The following is an 18,949-nucleotide window of genomic DNA, read 5'->3' as shown; positions in this document are numbered from 1 at the left end:
CGATATACCCCCAGGAAAGGCAGGGGGAGAGAGCCCGTCGCTGCCCGCTTCTCTCCCCCTGCCTTTCCTGGGGTCTAGAGCGTCGTTGCTATGCTATGCACGGTGCGGCGCGCTGACGTTATGCGCCGCGCCGTTCAGCGCATAGCAACGACGCCGGGGACGCACGCCGGAGGCCTGCAGCAGCGCGGACCCGACTCAGGTAATTATGCCACCGGGGATGGGGGGAGGCAATGGGGGGGAGGCAACGGGGCAGCGGCGCCGGCAATGGGTGCCGCTGCCCCTTCTCTCCCCCTGGCTGTCGGCGCCGCTTCTCTCCCCCTGGCTATCGGCGCCGGCACCGATAGTCAGGGGGACAGAACGGGCAGCGGCCGATAACCAGGGGGTGAGAAGGGCCGGCAGCAGGGCTCTAGACCCCAGGAAAGGCAGGGGGAGAGAAGCGGGCAGCGACGGTCTCTCTCCCCCTGCCTTTCCTGGGGGTGTATCGGCGTATAACACGCACACAGACTTTAGGCTAAAAATTTTAGCCTAAAAAGTGCGTGTTATACGCCAATAAATACGGTATTTGGTCACCTACAAACAAGCAAGATTTCAGGCTCTCACAGACCTGTAACTTCTTCTTTAAGAGTCTCCTCTGTCCTCCACTCGTTACCTGTATTAATGGGCCCTGTTAGAACCTGTTATCAGTATAAAAGACACCTGTCCACAACCCTAAACAGTCACAATCCAAACTCCACTATGGCCAAGACCAAAGAGCTGTCAAAGGACACCAGAAACTAAATTGTAGACCTGCACCAGACTGGGAAGACTGAATCTGCAATAGGCAAGCAGCTTGGTGTGAAGAAATCAACTGTGAGAGCAATTATTAGAAAATGCAAGACATACAAGACCACTGATAATCTCCCTCGATCTGGGGCTCCATGCAAGATCTCACCCCATGGTGTCAAAATGTTCACAAGAACGGTGAGCAAAAATCCCAGAATCACACGGGGGGACCTAGTGAATGACCTGCAGAGAGCTGGGACCAAAGTAACAAAGGCTACCATCAGTAACACACAATACCGCCAGGGACTAAAATCATGCAGACGTGTCCTCCTGCTTTAGCCAGTACATATCCAGGCCCGTCTAAAGTTTGCTAGAGAGCATTTGGATGATCCAGAAGAGGACTTAGAGAATGTCATATGGTCTAATGAAACCAAAGTAGAGCTTTTTGGTAAAAACTCAGCTTGTCATGTTTGGAGGAGAAAGAATGCCGAGTTGCATCCAAAGAACACCATACCTAATGTGAAGCAAGGGGGTGGAAACATCATGCTTTGGGGCTGTTTTTCTGCTTAGGGACCACAATGACTGATCCGTGTAAAAGGAAAGAAGGAATGGGGCCATGTTTCGTGAGATTTTGAGTGAAAACCTCCTTCCATCAGCAAGGGCATTGAAGATGAAACGTGGCTGGGTCTTTCAGCAAAACAATAATCCCAAACACACCGCCCAGGCAACGAAGGAGTGGCTTTGTAAGAAGCATTTCAAGGTCCTCGAGTGACCTAGCCAGTCTCCAGCTCTCAACCCTATAGAAAACCTTTGGAGGGAGTTGAAAGTCTGTGTTGCGACAGCCCCAAAACATCACTGATCTAGAGGAGATCTGCATGGAGGAATGGGCTAAAATAACAGCAACAGTGTGTGAAAACCTTGTGAAGACTTACAGAAAACTTTGACCTCTGTCATTGCCAACAATGGGTATATAACAAAGTATTGAGATTAACTTTTGTTATTGACCAAATACTTATTTTCCACAATAATTTGTAAATAAATCCTTAAAAAATCACGCAATGGGATTTTATGGATTTTTTTTTCTCACTGTGTCTCTCATAGTTGAGGTATACCTATGATGAAAATTACAGGCCTCATCTTTTTAAGTGGGAGAACTTGCACAATTGGTGTCTGACTAAATACTTTTTTGCCCCACTGTACATAGTCCTGAAACAAAGGGTGCTATAAAAATAAAACAATAATAATAATAATAAATAATGTAAAGCTTTGTGCTTAAAGGAAAATGGTCATCCCGTTCACCCACACTAAATCCAATACACTGTGAATATTTAAATACCCCCGGCAGGCCTGCCTCCAGTGCACAATTCACCGAAGAAAGAAGCGGACCTTCAGAGGAACACCGCTCCGGGCTGCAGGTACGTATGTTAGTCAGAGACCCCGCATTGGTCTCCTGTTCACCCGCACTATTCCTTTAAACTGGGATCCCTTATAGATACTTTTTAATAGCTTGTGTTTACCTAAAAGAAAACTATTAACAAAAAACTGTAGAAACAGGTGGTGTGCAAAAGGCCTTAGGCAGTGTTCACAACGCACGTAATCCCTCCAGTACTTATCAGCTGCTTTATACAGAGGAAGTTGAGTAGTTTTTTTCAGTTTGACCACAGTGCTCTCTGCTGACACCTTTGTCTGTGTTAGGAAGCGTCCAGAGTAGGAGCAAATCCCCACAGCATACCTATCCTGCTCTGGAAAGTTTCTGACATGGACAAAAGTGGCAGCAGAGAGCTCTTTGGTCAGACTGAAAGAACTACACAACTTCCTCTGGAGCATACAGCAGCTGATTTTTATATAGAAGTAATTTACAAATCTGTTCAACTTTCTGGCACTAGTTGATTTGAAATTTTTTTAATGTTATGTTACTATGTTAACCCATTCAGGAAGAAGGGCGTACACGTACACCCTTGCGTCCTGGTATTTCAGGAATGAGGGGATACCTGTATGCCCTGGTTCCGTTACCAGGGTTTAAACCGTTCTCACAAGCGGAGAACGCTTCAAACCTGGTGGGCCCCGTTGGTATGAGCAGCCAGGACCCATAGTTAATGCCGGCCACCGCCGATTGGGCAGATGCCTGGCCTAAACCCTTTAATCTTAAGTCTGGGGTTAATGGTGCCGGTTAGCTCAGTGGAGCTGATCGGGACATCCGCGGTGAAATCGCGAAATTACCTGCCTCCTTGCCGTCCAATCGGTCCTCTGCTCTAAGCCAGCCATGTAGGCTGAAGCAGCAGAGCACCAATAACACTGATCAATGTTATGCTATGGCATAGCATTGATCAGTGCATGCAATCAAAAGTTTTCATGGTATAGCCCCCTATGGGGACAAAAAAAATTATGTAATCAAAAATAAACAAACAATCATATGTGGTACCCCCGAATGCGTCTGAACTATTAAAATATAAAAAGTTAGTTAAATTGCATGGTCGATGGCGTACACGTAAAAAAATACCAAAGTCCAAAACTGTGCATTTTTGATCACTTCATACACCATAAAAAAAATGAATAAAAAAAAAAAAAAAAAAAAAGATCAAAAAAGGACCATCAAAATATAAATGGTACCGATAAAAACTACAGATCACGGCACTAAAAATAAGCATTATATAGCAAAATAGCAAAATAAAACCTACATAAATTGGGTATCCTTGTAACCATATGGACCTACAGAATAAAAGGTTTTTTTTCATAAATGGAAAATGGAAGCCCCCAAAAGTTGTAAAATGTTTCTTTTTTTTTCAATTTCACCCCATAAATATATATATTTTTTTGTTTTGCGGTAGATTTTGTTATTAAATGATTTATGTCATTACAAAGTACAATTGGTGACGCAAAAAACAAGGGGAAGAGGAAAAAACAAAAGTGCAAAAATGAAAATTGATACACACCAGCAAGGAGTTCACACTATAGCACTTTAAATAATTAAAATTATTACCTTTATTGAAAAATAGTGATATGATAAAAGTGATATTCTCTGTACCCCATAGTACAGCATCAATAATGGGTAAGCATGTATGCACCTTATGATCTTTAGCTTTGCTCTTTACTTTACCTAGTGGGATGTTTACCAGTGCAAATTTTAGCACTGATGTTAGGGAAGCAATTGCCTTAGAGATGGAGGTATAATATACTTATCTCCTTCCTATTGGATTAAGTGCAATATTGACATAAAGGTGCTCCCAGGAATACCTGTATTTGTAATACATTTGTTATACACTTATGCTCCTATGTAGGTTGCTCGGCCTATTACCTTGAGGCCCTCAATATCCAGATTTTGAAAAGCTGTATACAATTTTATCATATCACTATTTTTCAATAAAAGGTAATGATTTTAATTTTAAGCGGTATAGTGTGAACTCCTTTTCTTGCTGGTGTGGATCATATTATGTCTGAGTTTTTTGCACTTTTAAAGGACAACTGCAGCGCAATATACACTTATCCCCTATCTACAAGATAGGGGATAAGTGATCGGGGGGGTCCGACCGCTGGGACCCCCCGCGATCTCCCTAACGGGGCGCTGCCATTAGTGCTCATAGTGAGCGCTAAGGCGCGTAGCATCGACCTAGAGGTCGACGGTGATGCCCCATCTCCTCCCCGTCCCCATACAGTTCTTTTGGGGGAGACGGGGAGGCAAGAATGCTGCCTCCCAGCCTCTCCCATAGAGATGTATGGAGGAGGCGTGCCGGCCGCAACGTTATGCTGCGGCTGGCACGCCCCCTGCACGGGACAGCCGCGGCTCCCCACAGGAGATCAAAGGGGGTCCCAGCCGTCGGACCTCCCGCGATCAAACACTTATCCCCTATGGATAGGGGATAAGTGTTAATCACGCTGCAGATGTCCTTTAAGAGTAGGATCAACATAGACACAATGTAGCCATGAGGGCCATATATATTAAACAGTGTCATTTGGGATTCCTTTCTTTTGTATTGTTAAAAATGAAAATTGGCCTGGTCCTTACATTCAAAATGGGCTTCGTCCTTAAGGGGTTAAGCCATATGGTTGGAGTATACACACGGGCATTACCTCTGAAGTTCACTGCTCCTATGCAATCTTCATTGTTAGGTCATTTTCACAAGACAGATTTTTGCGGAATGTCTGCCCGGGTCGCTCAGAAAGGAGTCTCCATGGACGGGAAGGCATTTCCAACTTATCAATTCTTTCTGCGGAGTTGGGAATCAGGATTTTCGCAGCAGATGTTTCACGGTGTGCATGGTGCAGTAGAATCAAAAATAATAGGACCCTGCTGCAATGGAATTTCCTAAGGTGCAGTGGTTTAAGGTGCAATTCTGTATCTAAGCTGACAGCATGGCAGATGTCTCACACACACACACATATATATACACACATATATATATATATATATATATATATATATATATATATATATATATATATATATATATATATATATATATACACACACACACACACACACACACATGTGGTCCCTCAACATACGATGGTAATCCGTTCCAAATGGACCATCGTTTGTTGAAACCATCGTATGTTGAGGGATCGGTGCAATGGAAAGTATAGGACAGTGGTCTACAACCTGCGGACCTCCAGATGTTGCAAAACTACAACACCCAGCATGCCTGGAAAGCCAACGGCTGTCTGGGCATGCTGGGAGTTGTAGTTTTGCAACATCTGGAGGTACGCAGGTTGTAGACCACTGGTATTGGAGGTTATACTCACGCGTCCCCGCCACTCCGGACCGTCACCGCTGCCCTGGATGTCGCCTTCCATCGCTGTCGCCGCTTCCCCGGGGTGTTCCCGACGCTCCGGCAAGGCCTCTGCTTCCCCGGCATCCTCACTCTCCGTCGCAGCCATCACGTCGTTATGCACGCCGCTCCTATTGGATGACGGGACGGCGTGCGCAGCGACGTAATGACGACCATGGAGAGCGCTGGCAATGCAGGGGATCCCGAAGAGGACGCGCCGGACCCCAGAGGACAGGTAAGTGATAGTCAGCGGACCACACGGGGGCACTGTAAACGGCTATCCGGTGGCAGCTGAAGCAGTCTGCGCTGCCGGATAGCCGTTTATGCGATGGCCCCGACATATAAAAGCATTGTATGTTGATGCTGCCTTCAACATGCGATGACTTCTGAGAGGCCATCGTATGTTGAAATGATCGTATGTCGGGGCCATCGTAGGTCGGGGGGGGGGGGGGGGGGGGGGGTCACTGTATGTATGTATACACACACACACACAATGCACGAGGTATCAATAGCACCACTGTTGCTCAGAATAAATGCTTCTCACATCCCCCACTTTTTGGTCGTGACAATGCACGTTTGATGGCGTCACCAGAAAGCTTGTTTAGTGGACAACCCCCTCTCTTCACCCACCATAAACATACATGCTTGACCCTGCACATTTATGTCTATGGGGGAGGGGAATGATCCTGGACCAGACATCTCTGTCAGCACTTATCTCCACAGAGAACGAAGGATCCGCCGTGCAGACTCCCAGGATCTCTGCCACAGGACACTAATCAGAGAGGGAGGATTATCAAAGCTTGTGCAGAGACCAGAGATGCAGTTGCCCTTAGCAACCAGATTTTATTTTTATTTTTTAAATGAAAGAAGCAAAGAATTTTGGATGGTTGCTATGGTCAACTGCTCTACTATTCCTATAGATCAGTGGTCTTGCTTACCAAAGCAAAAAGTGATTTTTGACGTGCAGTGGTCAGAGATTTATCAAGTGCGAAAGTCGCAAAAAAGTCGCATTACATGAAAAAAAAACCTACTAAAAATTTACTCCAGCTCAGACATGGAGCAGAAAAGCCACTACCAAAGCAAAAAATAAAAAAATTGCTTACATGAAAGAAATTTATCAAAAAAATGGTAAGAAAAAAAAAATAACTAAAAAAAAGGAATACACAAGCAAACATTCATAAATGTCCCCCATGTGGTTTCTGTCCTGCACTAATGAGTGTTCTCCTTAGTGCTGAAAACTGGGAAGTGTGTGCAGCCTCAGCCAATCAGACTCTGAACCTCCCTCTGCTGCTCAGAGCAGGAGGCTGGCAGAGCAGAGCTGCAGTGATTGCTGGGAGATGAAGCAAGGGGAAGGAAGGATGGCAAAGAATATCAGGCAGCCAGGGAAGACAACAGGGGCCACAGGAGACATGCGTATCAGGCAGGATGGTTTACAGGGAATATATAATTCCCTGGAAAGGCAAACAAGGTGAAAGCCAGCTGACCCCGCCCCAGACAGTAGAGCGCGGATCCAGGTGCTGGACGGCACCAGCAGATATCAGGGAAATGAAGGAGATGAGATCCAGCTCAATGCAGGTAAAATCAGGTTTAATCCATAGGACAAGGAAGGAACAAGTAACGCGTTTCAAGCGCTGTAAGCGCTCTTAGTCATACAACAAATGCACGTTACAGGTCGGCTTAAATAGGCAGTGAGGTAATTGCGGCCGGCTACAGGTCATGTGACAGGCAGGAATTAACCCCTTACAAGTAAAAAAGGGGCAGTATAAAGACATAAGATGTATACTTCAAGTATCAGGAAGGTGAATAAATACAAATACAATAATAACTACATAAAGGAATAATGTCTGAAAATAATAAATGACCGATGTGTGGAGAAATGAGAGAAAAAATAAGGGAACAGGCATGAGTTAATGAATTACATAGTGAAAAGATATATGCTATCATGCACATCGGCTGTAAGGAAACCACATGCGAGTTGACATCTAAGAAGTGGGTTAATTCCTGCCGGTCACATGACCTGTAACCGTCCGCAATTACCTCACTGCCTATTTAAGCCGACCTGTAACATGCATTTGTTGTATGACTAAGAGCGCTTACAGCGCTTGAAACGCGTTACTTGTTCCTTCCTTGTCCTATGGATTAAACCTGATTTTACCTGCATTGAGCTGGATCTCATCTCCTTCATTTCCCTGATAATTCCCTGGAGTACACCTTTAATAGAGCCAAGCTGCAATACCAGACACAACCTATGGACAGGAGTGGTGCTGTTTTTGCAAGAAAGAAGCACCATTTTCCTAATCCTGAACAACTCCTTTTAAAAAGGATCACACACTTGACCACTGCTCCATTGACTGTCTATGGCCAATTTTTTTTTTTTCATCTTTTTTTATTAGATTACTGCTGAAAATGCATGTTAAGAAATAAAAATATGTTGGGAAATTTTCCAATGTGCAAACATTCATCAAGATGTAAGGAATCCTTTTAACAACCCCAAAGAAGAATCAATAAGATATTAGGATAGTGAAACATTATATTTATTATACATTCAAGTCCCATCTTTCCATGGGGGGAAAAAAAAAAAACATACATAAAAAAGGAATGAAGTTCATAACTCAGATATTAAAATGAAACATGTTACAAAAGAACATATAAAATGTAATACGGCACCATGCAAAATGTAATCTATCCACGTTATGTTGTAAGGATATGACACACCGAGGTGTATATATATATATATATCTCTATAGCCTTCACTTATGTCAGGACACAAGGAATAGGGAGATCTATTAACACGTAGACTCATCTAGTATTGTTAAAAAAATAGGTTTCAATTCACAATGATCTCAAGCGGTCTAGGGAGGGGGAATGTATAGCAGCTAGAGATGAGCGAACTTACAGTAAATTCGATTCGTCACAAACTTCTCGGCTCGGCAGTTGATGACTTATCCTGCATAAATTAGTTCAGCCTTCAGGTGCTCTGGTAAAGATGGATACAGTCCTTGGAAAGAGTCTCCTAGGACTGTATCCACCTTTTCCAGCCTACGGGAGCACCTGAAAGCTGAACTAATTTATGCAGACTAAAAAGTCATCAACTGCCGAGCCGAGAAGTTCGTGACGAATCGAATTTACTGTAAGTTCGCTCATCTCTAATAGCAGCGTTTTCCTATGGCCGCAATCGCGTGGGGTGTATTCCTATAATTCATGGAAAGGTAGGAAATTCCCATTCATATATACATTTTAGCACAGTGTTTTCCCAAACAGTGTGTCTCCAGCTGTTGCAAAACTACAACTCCCAGCATGCCCGGACAGCCAACGGCTGTCCGGGCATGCTGGGAATTGTAGTTTTGCAGCAGCTGGAGGCCCACTGTTTGGAAAACGCTGTTCTAGCAGCTTCTGCAGATGACGGTATCCAGAGTCCTATATGTCTATGTACCCTATGGAACGCTGAGTGCTGGTATACAATACTATAAAGAAAGAAAACCCTGACGGCATGTACCATGACTTCTTCCAAACTCCTAGGCGGAGATTTATCAAAACCTGTTCAGAGGAAAAGTTGCCCAGTTGCCCATAGCAACCAATCAGATCGCTTCTTTCATTTTGCAGAGGCCTTGTGAAAAATGAAAGAAGCAATCTGATTGGTTGCTATGGGCAACTGAGCAGCTTTCCCTCTGCTCAGGTTTCGATAAATCTCCGCCATTGAGGGACTCTAAAAGAAACCCCTCCATACAATACTGATGGTATATATACATGTGCAGTATAGTCTCGGGCACCTTTATGGGTACCCTATTGCTGCCACGGAGCCGTAACCTGCAGCATGTTCGAGGTTGGACAGTTTTTTACCCATTGAAACTAGTAAGAGTTAGGTTGTTATGGGTGGATTTATCTTTGTATAGTAAAAAAAAAACACTTGGAATTACTATTATCTTAGAAAAATGTATCAAAGTGCATTACTAAGGCTGCATTCACACTTCGTTTTTACATTACGGGTGCCGGATCCGGCTGGGGGAGGGGCAATCCGGGCTCTCCCGTACCCCAACCGGACCAGCGTTGAACTCCATCTACTTTAATGAGCCGACCAGAGTCAAACGGTGACTCCGGTCGGCTCATTTTTGACCCGTATTCGGTTTTGTGACCGGACCCAAAACCGTAGTATACTATGGTTTTAGGTCCGGTCAGGAAGCCGCATACAGGTAAAAAATTAGCCGACCAGAGTCACCGTTTGACTCCGGTCGGCTCATTAAAGTAAATGGATTTCAGCGCTGGTCCGGCTGGGGTATGGGAGAGCCCGGTTTGCCCCTCCCCCAGCCGGATCCGGCACCCGTAATGTAAAAACGAAGTGTGAATGTAGCCTAAGCCTGTCTGTTCTTCCAATGTAAGCCGGGTGTTATGGGATAGCCTTATAAAAGACTTGGTGAATAAGGGTATGTTCACACGGCGGAATGTCCATTCGGAATTCTGCACTGTGCATACAGCGGAATTTCCACAACAGATTTTTCTGCCGTAGGAATCCTGATTCCGGCATTCGCAGAAATAGACTTGTCTATTTATTCTGCAGATTCCGTTCGGGAATGCATTGCCGTCTATGAGACGGCGCCTTTCCGAGTGGCCCTAGCTCCTGCCTGATTATTCAAATGTGTAGAAAGTCTTATGTGAACCCGACCTAACCCTCTACCAAACGCATCTCAGAACACTTATCTCCACAGAGAACAAAGCAGCAGGCATGTCCCGGGATCTCTGCAACATGACCGACAACATACAGTCATGTGTTCATAGACTATAATGGCCAAATGTTTGCAAAAGGATGTCCTTTCAGTACGTCTGGCCAGTATACATCAGGACCTTGCTGCGTTAACTGTGCACACGTATACAGCTGAAGTATTTTTTCTTAAAATGGTGTTGAGAAATATTTCTGCAACCAGTGGCAAACCTACAATTTGCCTTTTGGCCCACAAATTAGGAGACACTGGACTATGCACACAATTGCATACATCCAGTCATACATTCAAGGAACAATTTCAAAGGGGCTTTTCAACCATGGACATTTATCCCCTTATCCAAATTGATTCTTAGGAGTCTAACCACTGGGACCCCCTGTGAGCCTGAGAATGGGACTCGAGAACTACAGTGCTCAGTTATCTTTGGCACGCCCATAGACCGTGAGTGGCACGGAGGTTGAGTATGCCCTCTGCTGTGCCATTCAAACTAGAACTGCAGGAGTTTCGCGCTGAAGATCACAATGGGTCCCAGTGGTTGGCCTCCATGTGATCATAATGGCAAAACCCCTTTAAGTCTTCCCACAGAATAAAAACAGGACAGGTAACATCAAAATAAGAAGTTCAAGTGGTATTCCAGCCCTAAAAAAAAAAAAAAACAACAAAAAAAAAACTATTTTTACCGATCAGGTATCTCCGGCGCTCCCGTGGACAATGAATGGAGCGCGAAAACTCACCACTCCATTCAGGGGGTAGAGTTGGGGGCTCTGTTCTAGAGATCGTGGGGGTCCCAGAGATCACACACACTTATCCACCTCACGACCGCAATACCCCCCCCCCCCCCTCGATCTCTAGAATAAGCCTACACTCTCCCTGCTGAATGGAGTGGGGTGTTTGCGCACACATCATTCATTGTCTGTGGAAGCACCAGAGAAACTGAGCACGGTACTCCGGTATCTTTGGTGCTCCAATAGACAGTGAATGGAGCGCGTGCCAACCCACAACTCCATTCAGCAGGGAGAGTCTGGGCTTTGTTCTAGAGATCGCAGAGGTCAGACCAAACACCCAACCACTTACTCCGTTATCTTCGGCACTCCCTTGACAATGATTGGAGTGCATGCCAACCCAGGTGGCCAGGACACAGATTAGACCCAAAGAATGGAGCCAATCCACATTCAACACTGCCTTGGATTTCTGTCGCTTAATACGCTGCATATTATGTGGCTGAAAAATATGCTGTGTGTACATACCCTTAAAGGCCACATGACGAATTTAACAGTGTTAGCAAAGAGGTTACGCTAGAGGTTTTACTTTGAAGCATATTGATGAACACACAATTGCCAAGTATCATAGAAGAAAAAAAAAAAAAAAAAACATTCCCTATCCAAAGGATAAGTTTTAGATGGCATGGGATCTGAGCCCTGGGGCCTCCCGTGATCTCCTGTTTGGAACCCTGGCTCTCCTTTACAGTGGTGCATCAGTTCTTTAAGACTTGTCAGTGGTGGCAAGCCTTGTACATATGGCAATAACATAGGCTTATATTTGGCACAGATTGCCACCACTTTCTACATGAAAGACTCCTGCATCAAAATATGACAGTGTGACATACAGGTCATCAAAGCATAGATTCCAAAACTGAACGGTTCAACCTTCAAAGTCTTATTGGAAAGCTGGGTGACAATTTCCCTGCGAGTTTCCCCACTGTGGATTTAATGCAGTGGAATTTCTGCAAATGACATTGACCTCAATGGGTCCTGCTGTGGAAATTCCGATGTGGAAAACCTGCTGCCGTTCACACGTGTGTATTTTTTTATGCAGAATGCAGATTTATTGCTGCAGATTCTCCTGCCCATTGGCTTCAATAGGCAGCAAAATCTGGTGAAGCAAATCTGCAGCAGAAAATACACACATGTGAACGTATCCTAAAAGGGTGTATTTACACACACAGCATCTCTGGCGCTGCGGATGCCCTGCTGGCAGTCAGAGCGAGATCCCTTCAGCTGCTGCTGCCATAGCTGTGTGTCCGCTCATGTTTGCTGGCAGCGCCTCTGCAGTGTCAGATATGCTGCGGATGAGCTCCCGCATGTACCTGCCCTTTTCTGGGTGTACATGTGGCTGGGCTAGGTTTAGAAACATCTGCACTGGTCAGTGAGTGGGATAGACAAGAAAGTGTATTGGCTGGTTAACATGAGAACTATGAGGTGTAGCGGGTAGGTAAAGAAAGGACGATGAGGTGTAACGGGTAGGTATGGAAAGGACGATGAGGTGTAGCGGGTAGGTATAGAGAGGACTATGAGGTGTAGAGAGGAATATGAGGTGTAGCGGGTAGGTATAGAGTGGAATATGAGGTGTAGTGGGTAGCCAAGGACTATAAGAGGTAGTGGGTAGGTATGGAGAGGACTATAAGAGGTAGTGGGTAGGTATGGAGAGGACTATAAGAGGTAGTAGGTGGGCATGAGGAGAAATATGGAAACCCAAAAACCATGTACTCACCTGCCACCAATGCCACTTTGACGGTGCCAAGTGCTTCCTGCTCCACTCTCTAGGAAATTTTTATACAGCCAATCAGTAACTGTAGCAGTGACCCGCCTCAGCTAGTGATTGGATAAGCAGGCATTTCCTATGTGTAGAGAGAGGAGAACAGTAAGCACTCTGCTTTGGGAACTGGCACCATCGCTAAGTGAGTGCATGATGATTTTTAAAATTCTTTTTCATCCCACCCTGAACACCTTTAGACATTAAAATATCGCTTCAGGCAACCACCTGAACATTTGATCCTGTATCCAGAATTGCTTTAGTAGCAGAAAGGGAAGTACAGTGCAACCTCTCCAAAAGACCACCTCTTTGAGAAGACCACCTCCTTACCTAGACAAGATTTTCAGTTTCACATTTATTATGCATTCTTTAAGATGACCAACCCCTAAAAGACCACCTTTTTGTGCAACCTCTCAAAGAGGTTTCACTGTACTAAAAAATATGACAGTGTACACAGTTAGAAACCATTGCAATATATTCATGCAAGGTTTCTGAGGTAAAATACATTAAACCAGTTGGGCAGACCCAGATGGGCTTTACCCCTGCACCAAGGGAGACTCATTTATCAAAACTTTTGGATATTTTTTTTACTATCAAAAAGAGTATCTGAAGACAGCCCTAGATCAACCCAGTGATACTTTTATGATCGCGGGGGGGGGGGGGGGCGGTTTGTTACATGCTGACGCCCTAGTGTGGTAATATGATAATGGGGAGATCGTGTTATCAATAAGACTTAAAGGAGTGCTCGGCCCCTAGACATCTTATCCCCTATCTGGCACTACACATGACGCTCTAAACGAATGCCGGGTGCAACAGGGAGATTGCGGGGGTCCCCAGAGGCTGGACCCCCCATGATCTCCCTGCTGCACTCGTTTAGAGAGTCGGGTGCAGCGCTGGAGACTCGTGACATCACAGCCACACCCCCTCAAAGCAAGTCTATGGCAGGGGGGCGTGACTCCCATAGACTTGCACTGAGGGGACGTGAGCGTGACGTCATGAGCCTCCGCCCTGCATCGCCAGTCATCCTGTGCCGGATGTCTGGGATGCCGCAGCCAAGATCGCGGGACCCCCGCAATCAGTCATCTTATCCCCTATCCTTTGGCTAGGGGATAAGATGTCTAGGGGCAGAGTACCCCTTTAATGTCAATAAATCAGAACAATGACAAGCGATCATGTCCTTTAAAAATTAACTTGCAGAAAAACAACCCCCTGGAGATGAGGAGAAAAAACACTGAAGGACAATTTTACTGCACGTTGTCATTCTGTCCTCTACTGAACAATAAAGGAGCAAAGTTCAAATACTCAATGTTCAGGAAAAACAAGATACACCCATAGGAGCTTAGAAAACACTGTGTGCTGTGGACTGTTTGTGCGCACATTGCTCCCCGTGTTCAGTTTACAGCCTTTTCATGTAAGCTGGACCAGGAGGAGGCATGCTTTTACCTTATGCCAGTGTGTTTCCCCAACCAGGGTGCCACCAGCTGCTGCAAAACTACAACTCCCAGCATGCCCGGACAGCCGAAGGCTGTCGGGGCTTCAGATGCTTCCAAACGGGTAGTGTGTAACATGAGATGCACTCTACCCTCCTTCACTAATCCATAATGTCAACTTTACATACAAAACAACTAAAAATGACTCAGCACTTAGGTGGCCATATATCTGCAATAGAAATGAAATGAAAAGCGCTTCATAGTGTAAAATCAGCACATGTATACGTGCCAGATCCTTATGCGCTTACCAGGTGAGGTTGTGTACACTATATATAACACTGGATTAGGTTTATAGAATAGAAGAACGTTTGCACCACTGCAGCCTTCCTGTTCTTCTATTAGACAACAGATCCTTTTCCTCCAGGGAATGGCAGGATTAGATCGGAGCTAAAGACGTCTATCTGTAGGTTTAATGAATAGAAGATGTTCAATTACCCAAGATGCAATATGTTTTTCAGCCTTCTGCTGCTTCGTCAGTGGAAAGCTGTGAAACACATTGCATCTTGGGTAATTAAAGGGGTACTGCAGCCAAAAGTCACTTATTCCCTATTCACAACATAGGGCATACATGTTAGATGGCGAGCGGAACCCCCGACGGCTGGGGCGGAAAAGACCCTAATGCTGTATTCGGGCATCTTCGGCACACTCATATGGAATAAATGGAGCGTATGGCCACCCCAGCACGCACTGCTCTCAGAGAGCTGGGGCCTGTGCAGGAGATCACGGTGGGTCCCAGCAGTCAGACCCCCTGCAATCTGACTATTATCAGTGATAAGTTACTTTTCGCTGCAGTACCCTTTTCAAACGTCTTCTATGCATTAAAGGGGTACTCCGCTGGAAAACATTTTTTTTTATTTATTTTTTTTTAAATCAACTGGTGCCAGAAAGTTAACAGATTTGTAAATTACTTCTATTTAAAAATCTTAATTCTTCCAGTACTTAAAGGACAACTTCCACAGGATAGGGGATAAGTGTTTGATCGCGGGGGTTCGATCGCTGGGACCCCCCCGATCTCCCTAACGGGGCGCCGCCATAAGCACTCATGGTAAGCGCTAAGGCGCGTAGCGTCGACCTAGAGGTCGACGATGACGCCCCGTCTCCTCCCCGTCCCAATACAGTTCTATGGGGAATGCACAAATGCTGCCTCCCCTCCTCTCTCATAGAGATGTATGGAGGAGGCGTGCCGGCCGCAAAGTCATGCTGCGGCTGGCACGCCCTCTGCACGGGAGAGCCGCGGCCCCGTACAGGAGATCGCCGGGGGCCCCATCGTTCGGACCCCCCGCGATCAAACACTTATCCCCTATCTTGAGGATAGGGGATAAGTGTTTGTAACGCTACAGATGTCCTTTAACTACTGTATGCTCCATAGGAAGATCTTTTCATTTTTAATTTCCTTTCTGTCTGACCACAGTGCTCTCTGCTGACACCTCTGTCCATATCAGGAACTGTCCAGAGCAGGAGAAAATCCCCATAGCAAACCTATCCTGCTCTGGACAGTTCCTGATATGGACAGAGGTGTCAGCAGAGAGCACTCTGGTCAGACAGAAAGGAAATTCAAAAAGAAAAGAACTTCCTGTGGAGCATACAGTAGCTGATAAGTACTGGAAGGATTAATATTTTTAAATAGAAGCAATTTACAAATCTGTTTAACTTTCTAGCACCAGTTGAAAAATATTTTTTTTCCAGTGGAGTACCCCTTTAAAACCTATGTTTGAATGTGCCTTCAGCGCCCATATAACCCTGCCATTTCCTGGAGGAAAAAGGTCTATTTATTGTCATATACCTGCAACAGCCCTTGGCAGAAGGGGATAAGTTGCTTCCAGACATCTCTGTTGGATCTTGAAAAAACAAAAAACGGATCAAGTGCTAAAAGTCAACATTCCCAATCCTTCTTCCCCCTGACATCACCTGTCAGAGAAGAGTTGGCACCACCATATAAGATAGTCGGCTGATCCCACCAAAAAACAGCGGTTTCCGCAAACTTTTGTTATATGGGCTTCTATTGTCTAGAACAGTGGTCTTCAACCTGCGGACCTCCAGATGTTGCAAAGCTACAACTCCCAGCATGCTGGGAGTTGTAGTTTTGCAACATCTGGAGGTCCGCAGGTTGAAGACCACTGGTCTAGAAGGATGAAGTATTGACCTTTAACAAGCTGCCAACCAGGGACTTTTCTGCACCCAAACCTACTTATTTTGTTTGGACAGAATGTTTTGTTACTGATGCAACCTAAACAACGACGAACATTCAGAATCTATTCTAATGTCCTACTGCAAAACTGGAATGTAATGAAACAAGGAACAGCTGGGGTCAAAAATAGATAATAAAAGTATATTAAGTTAAAAAGCGGGGCACTGCCCACATTCGAGAGGAGCGCATCTTGGTTAGCTTGGTCCATTTTGCCTGTTAAAACTGTTTCCCCCTGGTGGCTGAATCTGAACAGAATCCAGAAGAGGACGGAGGGCTTGTCCGAAAGGTCTGAAAGAAGAAGAAATAAATTAAATAATTATAATTAATATATATCCATCCACACATACACCAAAATGATGTTTTCTAAATTTGTAAATCATAAAAAAAGATTTGCCGACACATACTGTGATGCATTCCCAGCAGACCATGTGTCCCAAACAAAGTATATGTTCGGGAAAAGGACCTAATGCAGTCACAATTGGACTACATTCAGCTATTAAAACCAATGGGATTGCAGGTAACGCGTCACAGTATACGTCAGCAAACTTTTTCGTTTGGCCAAAATGTAAAGTGAATGGCCAACAAAGATGCTATAAACTATCTTTAAAAAGGGGTTGTTCGGGCATAAAGCATTTTTTATTTTTTTTTAAAGCTGGATAAGAAGAGAGTAACTAGAAATAAAAATACTCCCTTAGCTTTCTCGCTCCAGCATTTCCGGGTTTGGGGACATGACGTCATGCGCCGGCCCATCCAATCAGCGGCCACAGCAGTGTTCAGTCTCAGCCACCAATTGGCTGAGCAGACGTTTGACATCACTTTGGAGGGGCTGGACAGCTCTAGAATACCGGCGGCATGGGAGTGAGGAAGGTTAGGGAGTGTTTTTTTTTTTTGTTTGTTTACTTACCCCTCCCCTGATCAGATGAAAAAAACAACTTAAATACACCTCATGCCAGGACAACCCCTTAAAGGACAACTGTAGTGGAACAGTTTTATATATATATATACCCGTGCCTCAAAAATAAACATAAAAAACTCATACATACCTTCCTACGAGCCCCCGTTGGTCCGGCACAGGCCTCACGGTCCGGCAGTGCTGACCTCATTCCACTTCCTGAGGATGGGGATGCCGCAGAGCCGTCAGCGTATCACCGGCTGCGGCGATGTCCCGCCCCGGCCTGTGATAGGCTGAGCCCACTGTCATGTAAGAAGCCGGCCAGAGCTCCTTACATGACAGTGGGCTCAGCCTATCACAGGTCAGGGCGGGGCATCGCTGCGGCCGGTGATACGCCGAAGGCTCTGCGGCATCCCCATCCTCAGGAAGTGGAATGAGGTCAGCACTGCCGGACCGTGAGGCCTGTGCCGGACCAACGGGGGCTCGTAGGAAGGTATGTATGAGTTTTTTTTTTTTTTTTTTACGCTCGGGCACAGGTATATATATATAAAACTGTTCCACTACAGTTGTCCTTTAACCCCATAAGGACCAAGGACGTATGAGTACGTCCTTGGTCCCGCTCCCGTGATATAACGCGGGGTCCCACGGTGACCCCGCATCATATCACGGCGGGCCCGGCATCATAGTGAAGCCGGGACTCGCCGCTAATACCGCGCGGCACTGATGGCGGTGACGCGCACTATTAACCCTTTATCCGCGTGCTCAAAGCTGAGCCACGCGGCTTAAAGTGAAAGTAAAAGTGTCCGGCTAGTTCAGGGAGCTGTTCGGGATCGCCGCGGTATAATCGCGGCATCCCGAACAGCTGTACTACAGGAGGAAGGTCTCTTACCTTCCTTCCTGCAGTCCAATCGCCGATTGAATGCTTCAAGCCCGAGATCCAGGCTTGAGCAATCAATCGCCGAAAACACTGATCATTGCATCTCTATGGAGATGCATTGAACAGTGTTAAAGATCAGTAAATGCAATGTTATAGCCTCCTATGGGAGCTATAATATTGCAAAACAAAAGTGTAAAAAAAAATCATTAATCCTTTGAATTATCCCTTCCCCTAATAAAAGTTTGAATCACTCGGCATTTCCAATAATAGAAAAAAAAAACAGTAAATAAAAACTAAAATAAACATATGTGGTATCGCCGCATGCGGAAATGTCCGAATTAAAAAAATATACTGCTAATTAAACCGCACGGTCAATAGCGTACGCGCAAAAAAATTCCAAAGTCCAAAATAGCGCATTTTTGGTCACTTTTTATATCATGAAAAGATGAATAAAAAGCGATCAAAAAGTCAGATCAATGCAAAAATTATACCGACAAAAACTTCATATCACGGCGTAAAAAATGAACCCTCATAGCGCCCTGAATACGGAAAAATAAAAAAGTTATAGGGGGTCAGAAAATGACAATTTTAAACTTATACATTTTCCTGCATGTAGTTATGATTTTTTTTCTGAAGTAATACAAAATCAAACTTATATAAGTAGGGTATCATTTTAATCGTAGAGAATAAAGATAAGGTGTCATTTTTACCGGAAAATGTACTACGT

General features: G+C 45.0%; 1 protein-coding gene across 2 annotated transcripts in view; it reads right to left on the bottom strand.

The window, feature by feature from the left end:
- Nucleotides 1–16,580: 16,580 nt before the first annotated feature.
- DESI1 (desumoylating isopeptidase 1) overlaps nt 16,581–18,949 on the bottom strand; it is a 30,050-nt gene continuing 27,681 nt past the window's right edge. For both annotated transcript variants that reach the window (XM_056523844.1, XM_056523845.1), the window contains exon 6: nt 16,581–16,741. In XM_056523844.1, coding sequence (XP_056379819.1) covers nt 16,648–16,741 — 94 coding nt within the window. In that variant the 3' untranslated portion in view covers nt 16,581–16,647. The remainder of the gene's footprint in view (nt 16,742–18,949) is intronic.

Source organism: Hyla sarda, chromosome 6 (assembly GCF_029499605.1).
Source record: "Hyla sarda isolate aHylSar1 chromosome 6, aHylSar1.hap1, whole genome shotgun sequence".
Lineage (NCBI taxonomy): Eukaryota > Metazoa > Chordata > Amphibia > Anura > Hylidae > Hyla > Hyla sarda.
Note: the sequence above shows the minus strand (reverse complement) of the source record. Positions and strands in the feature narration are given on the sequence as shown.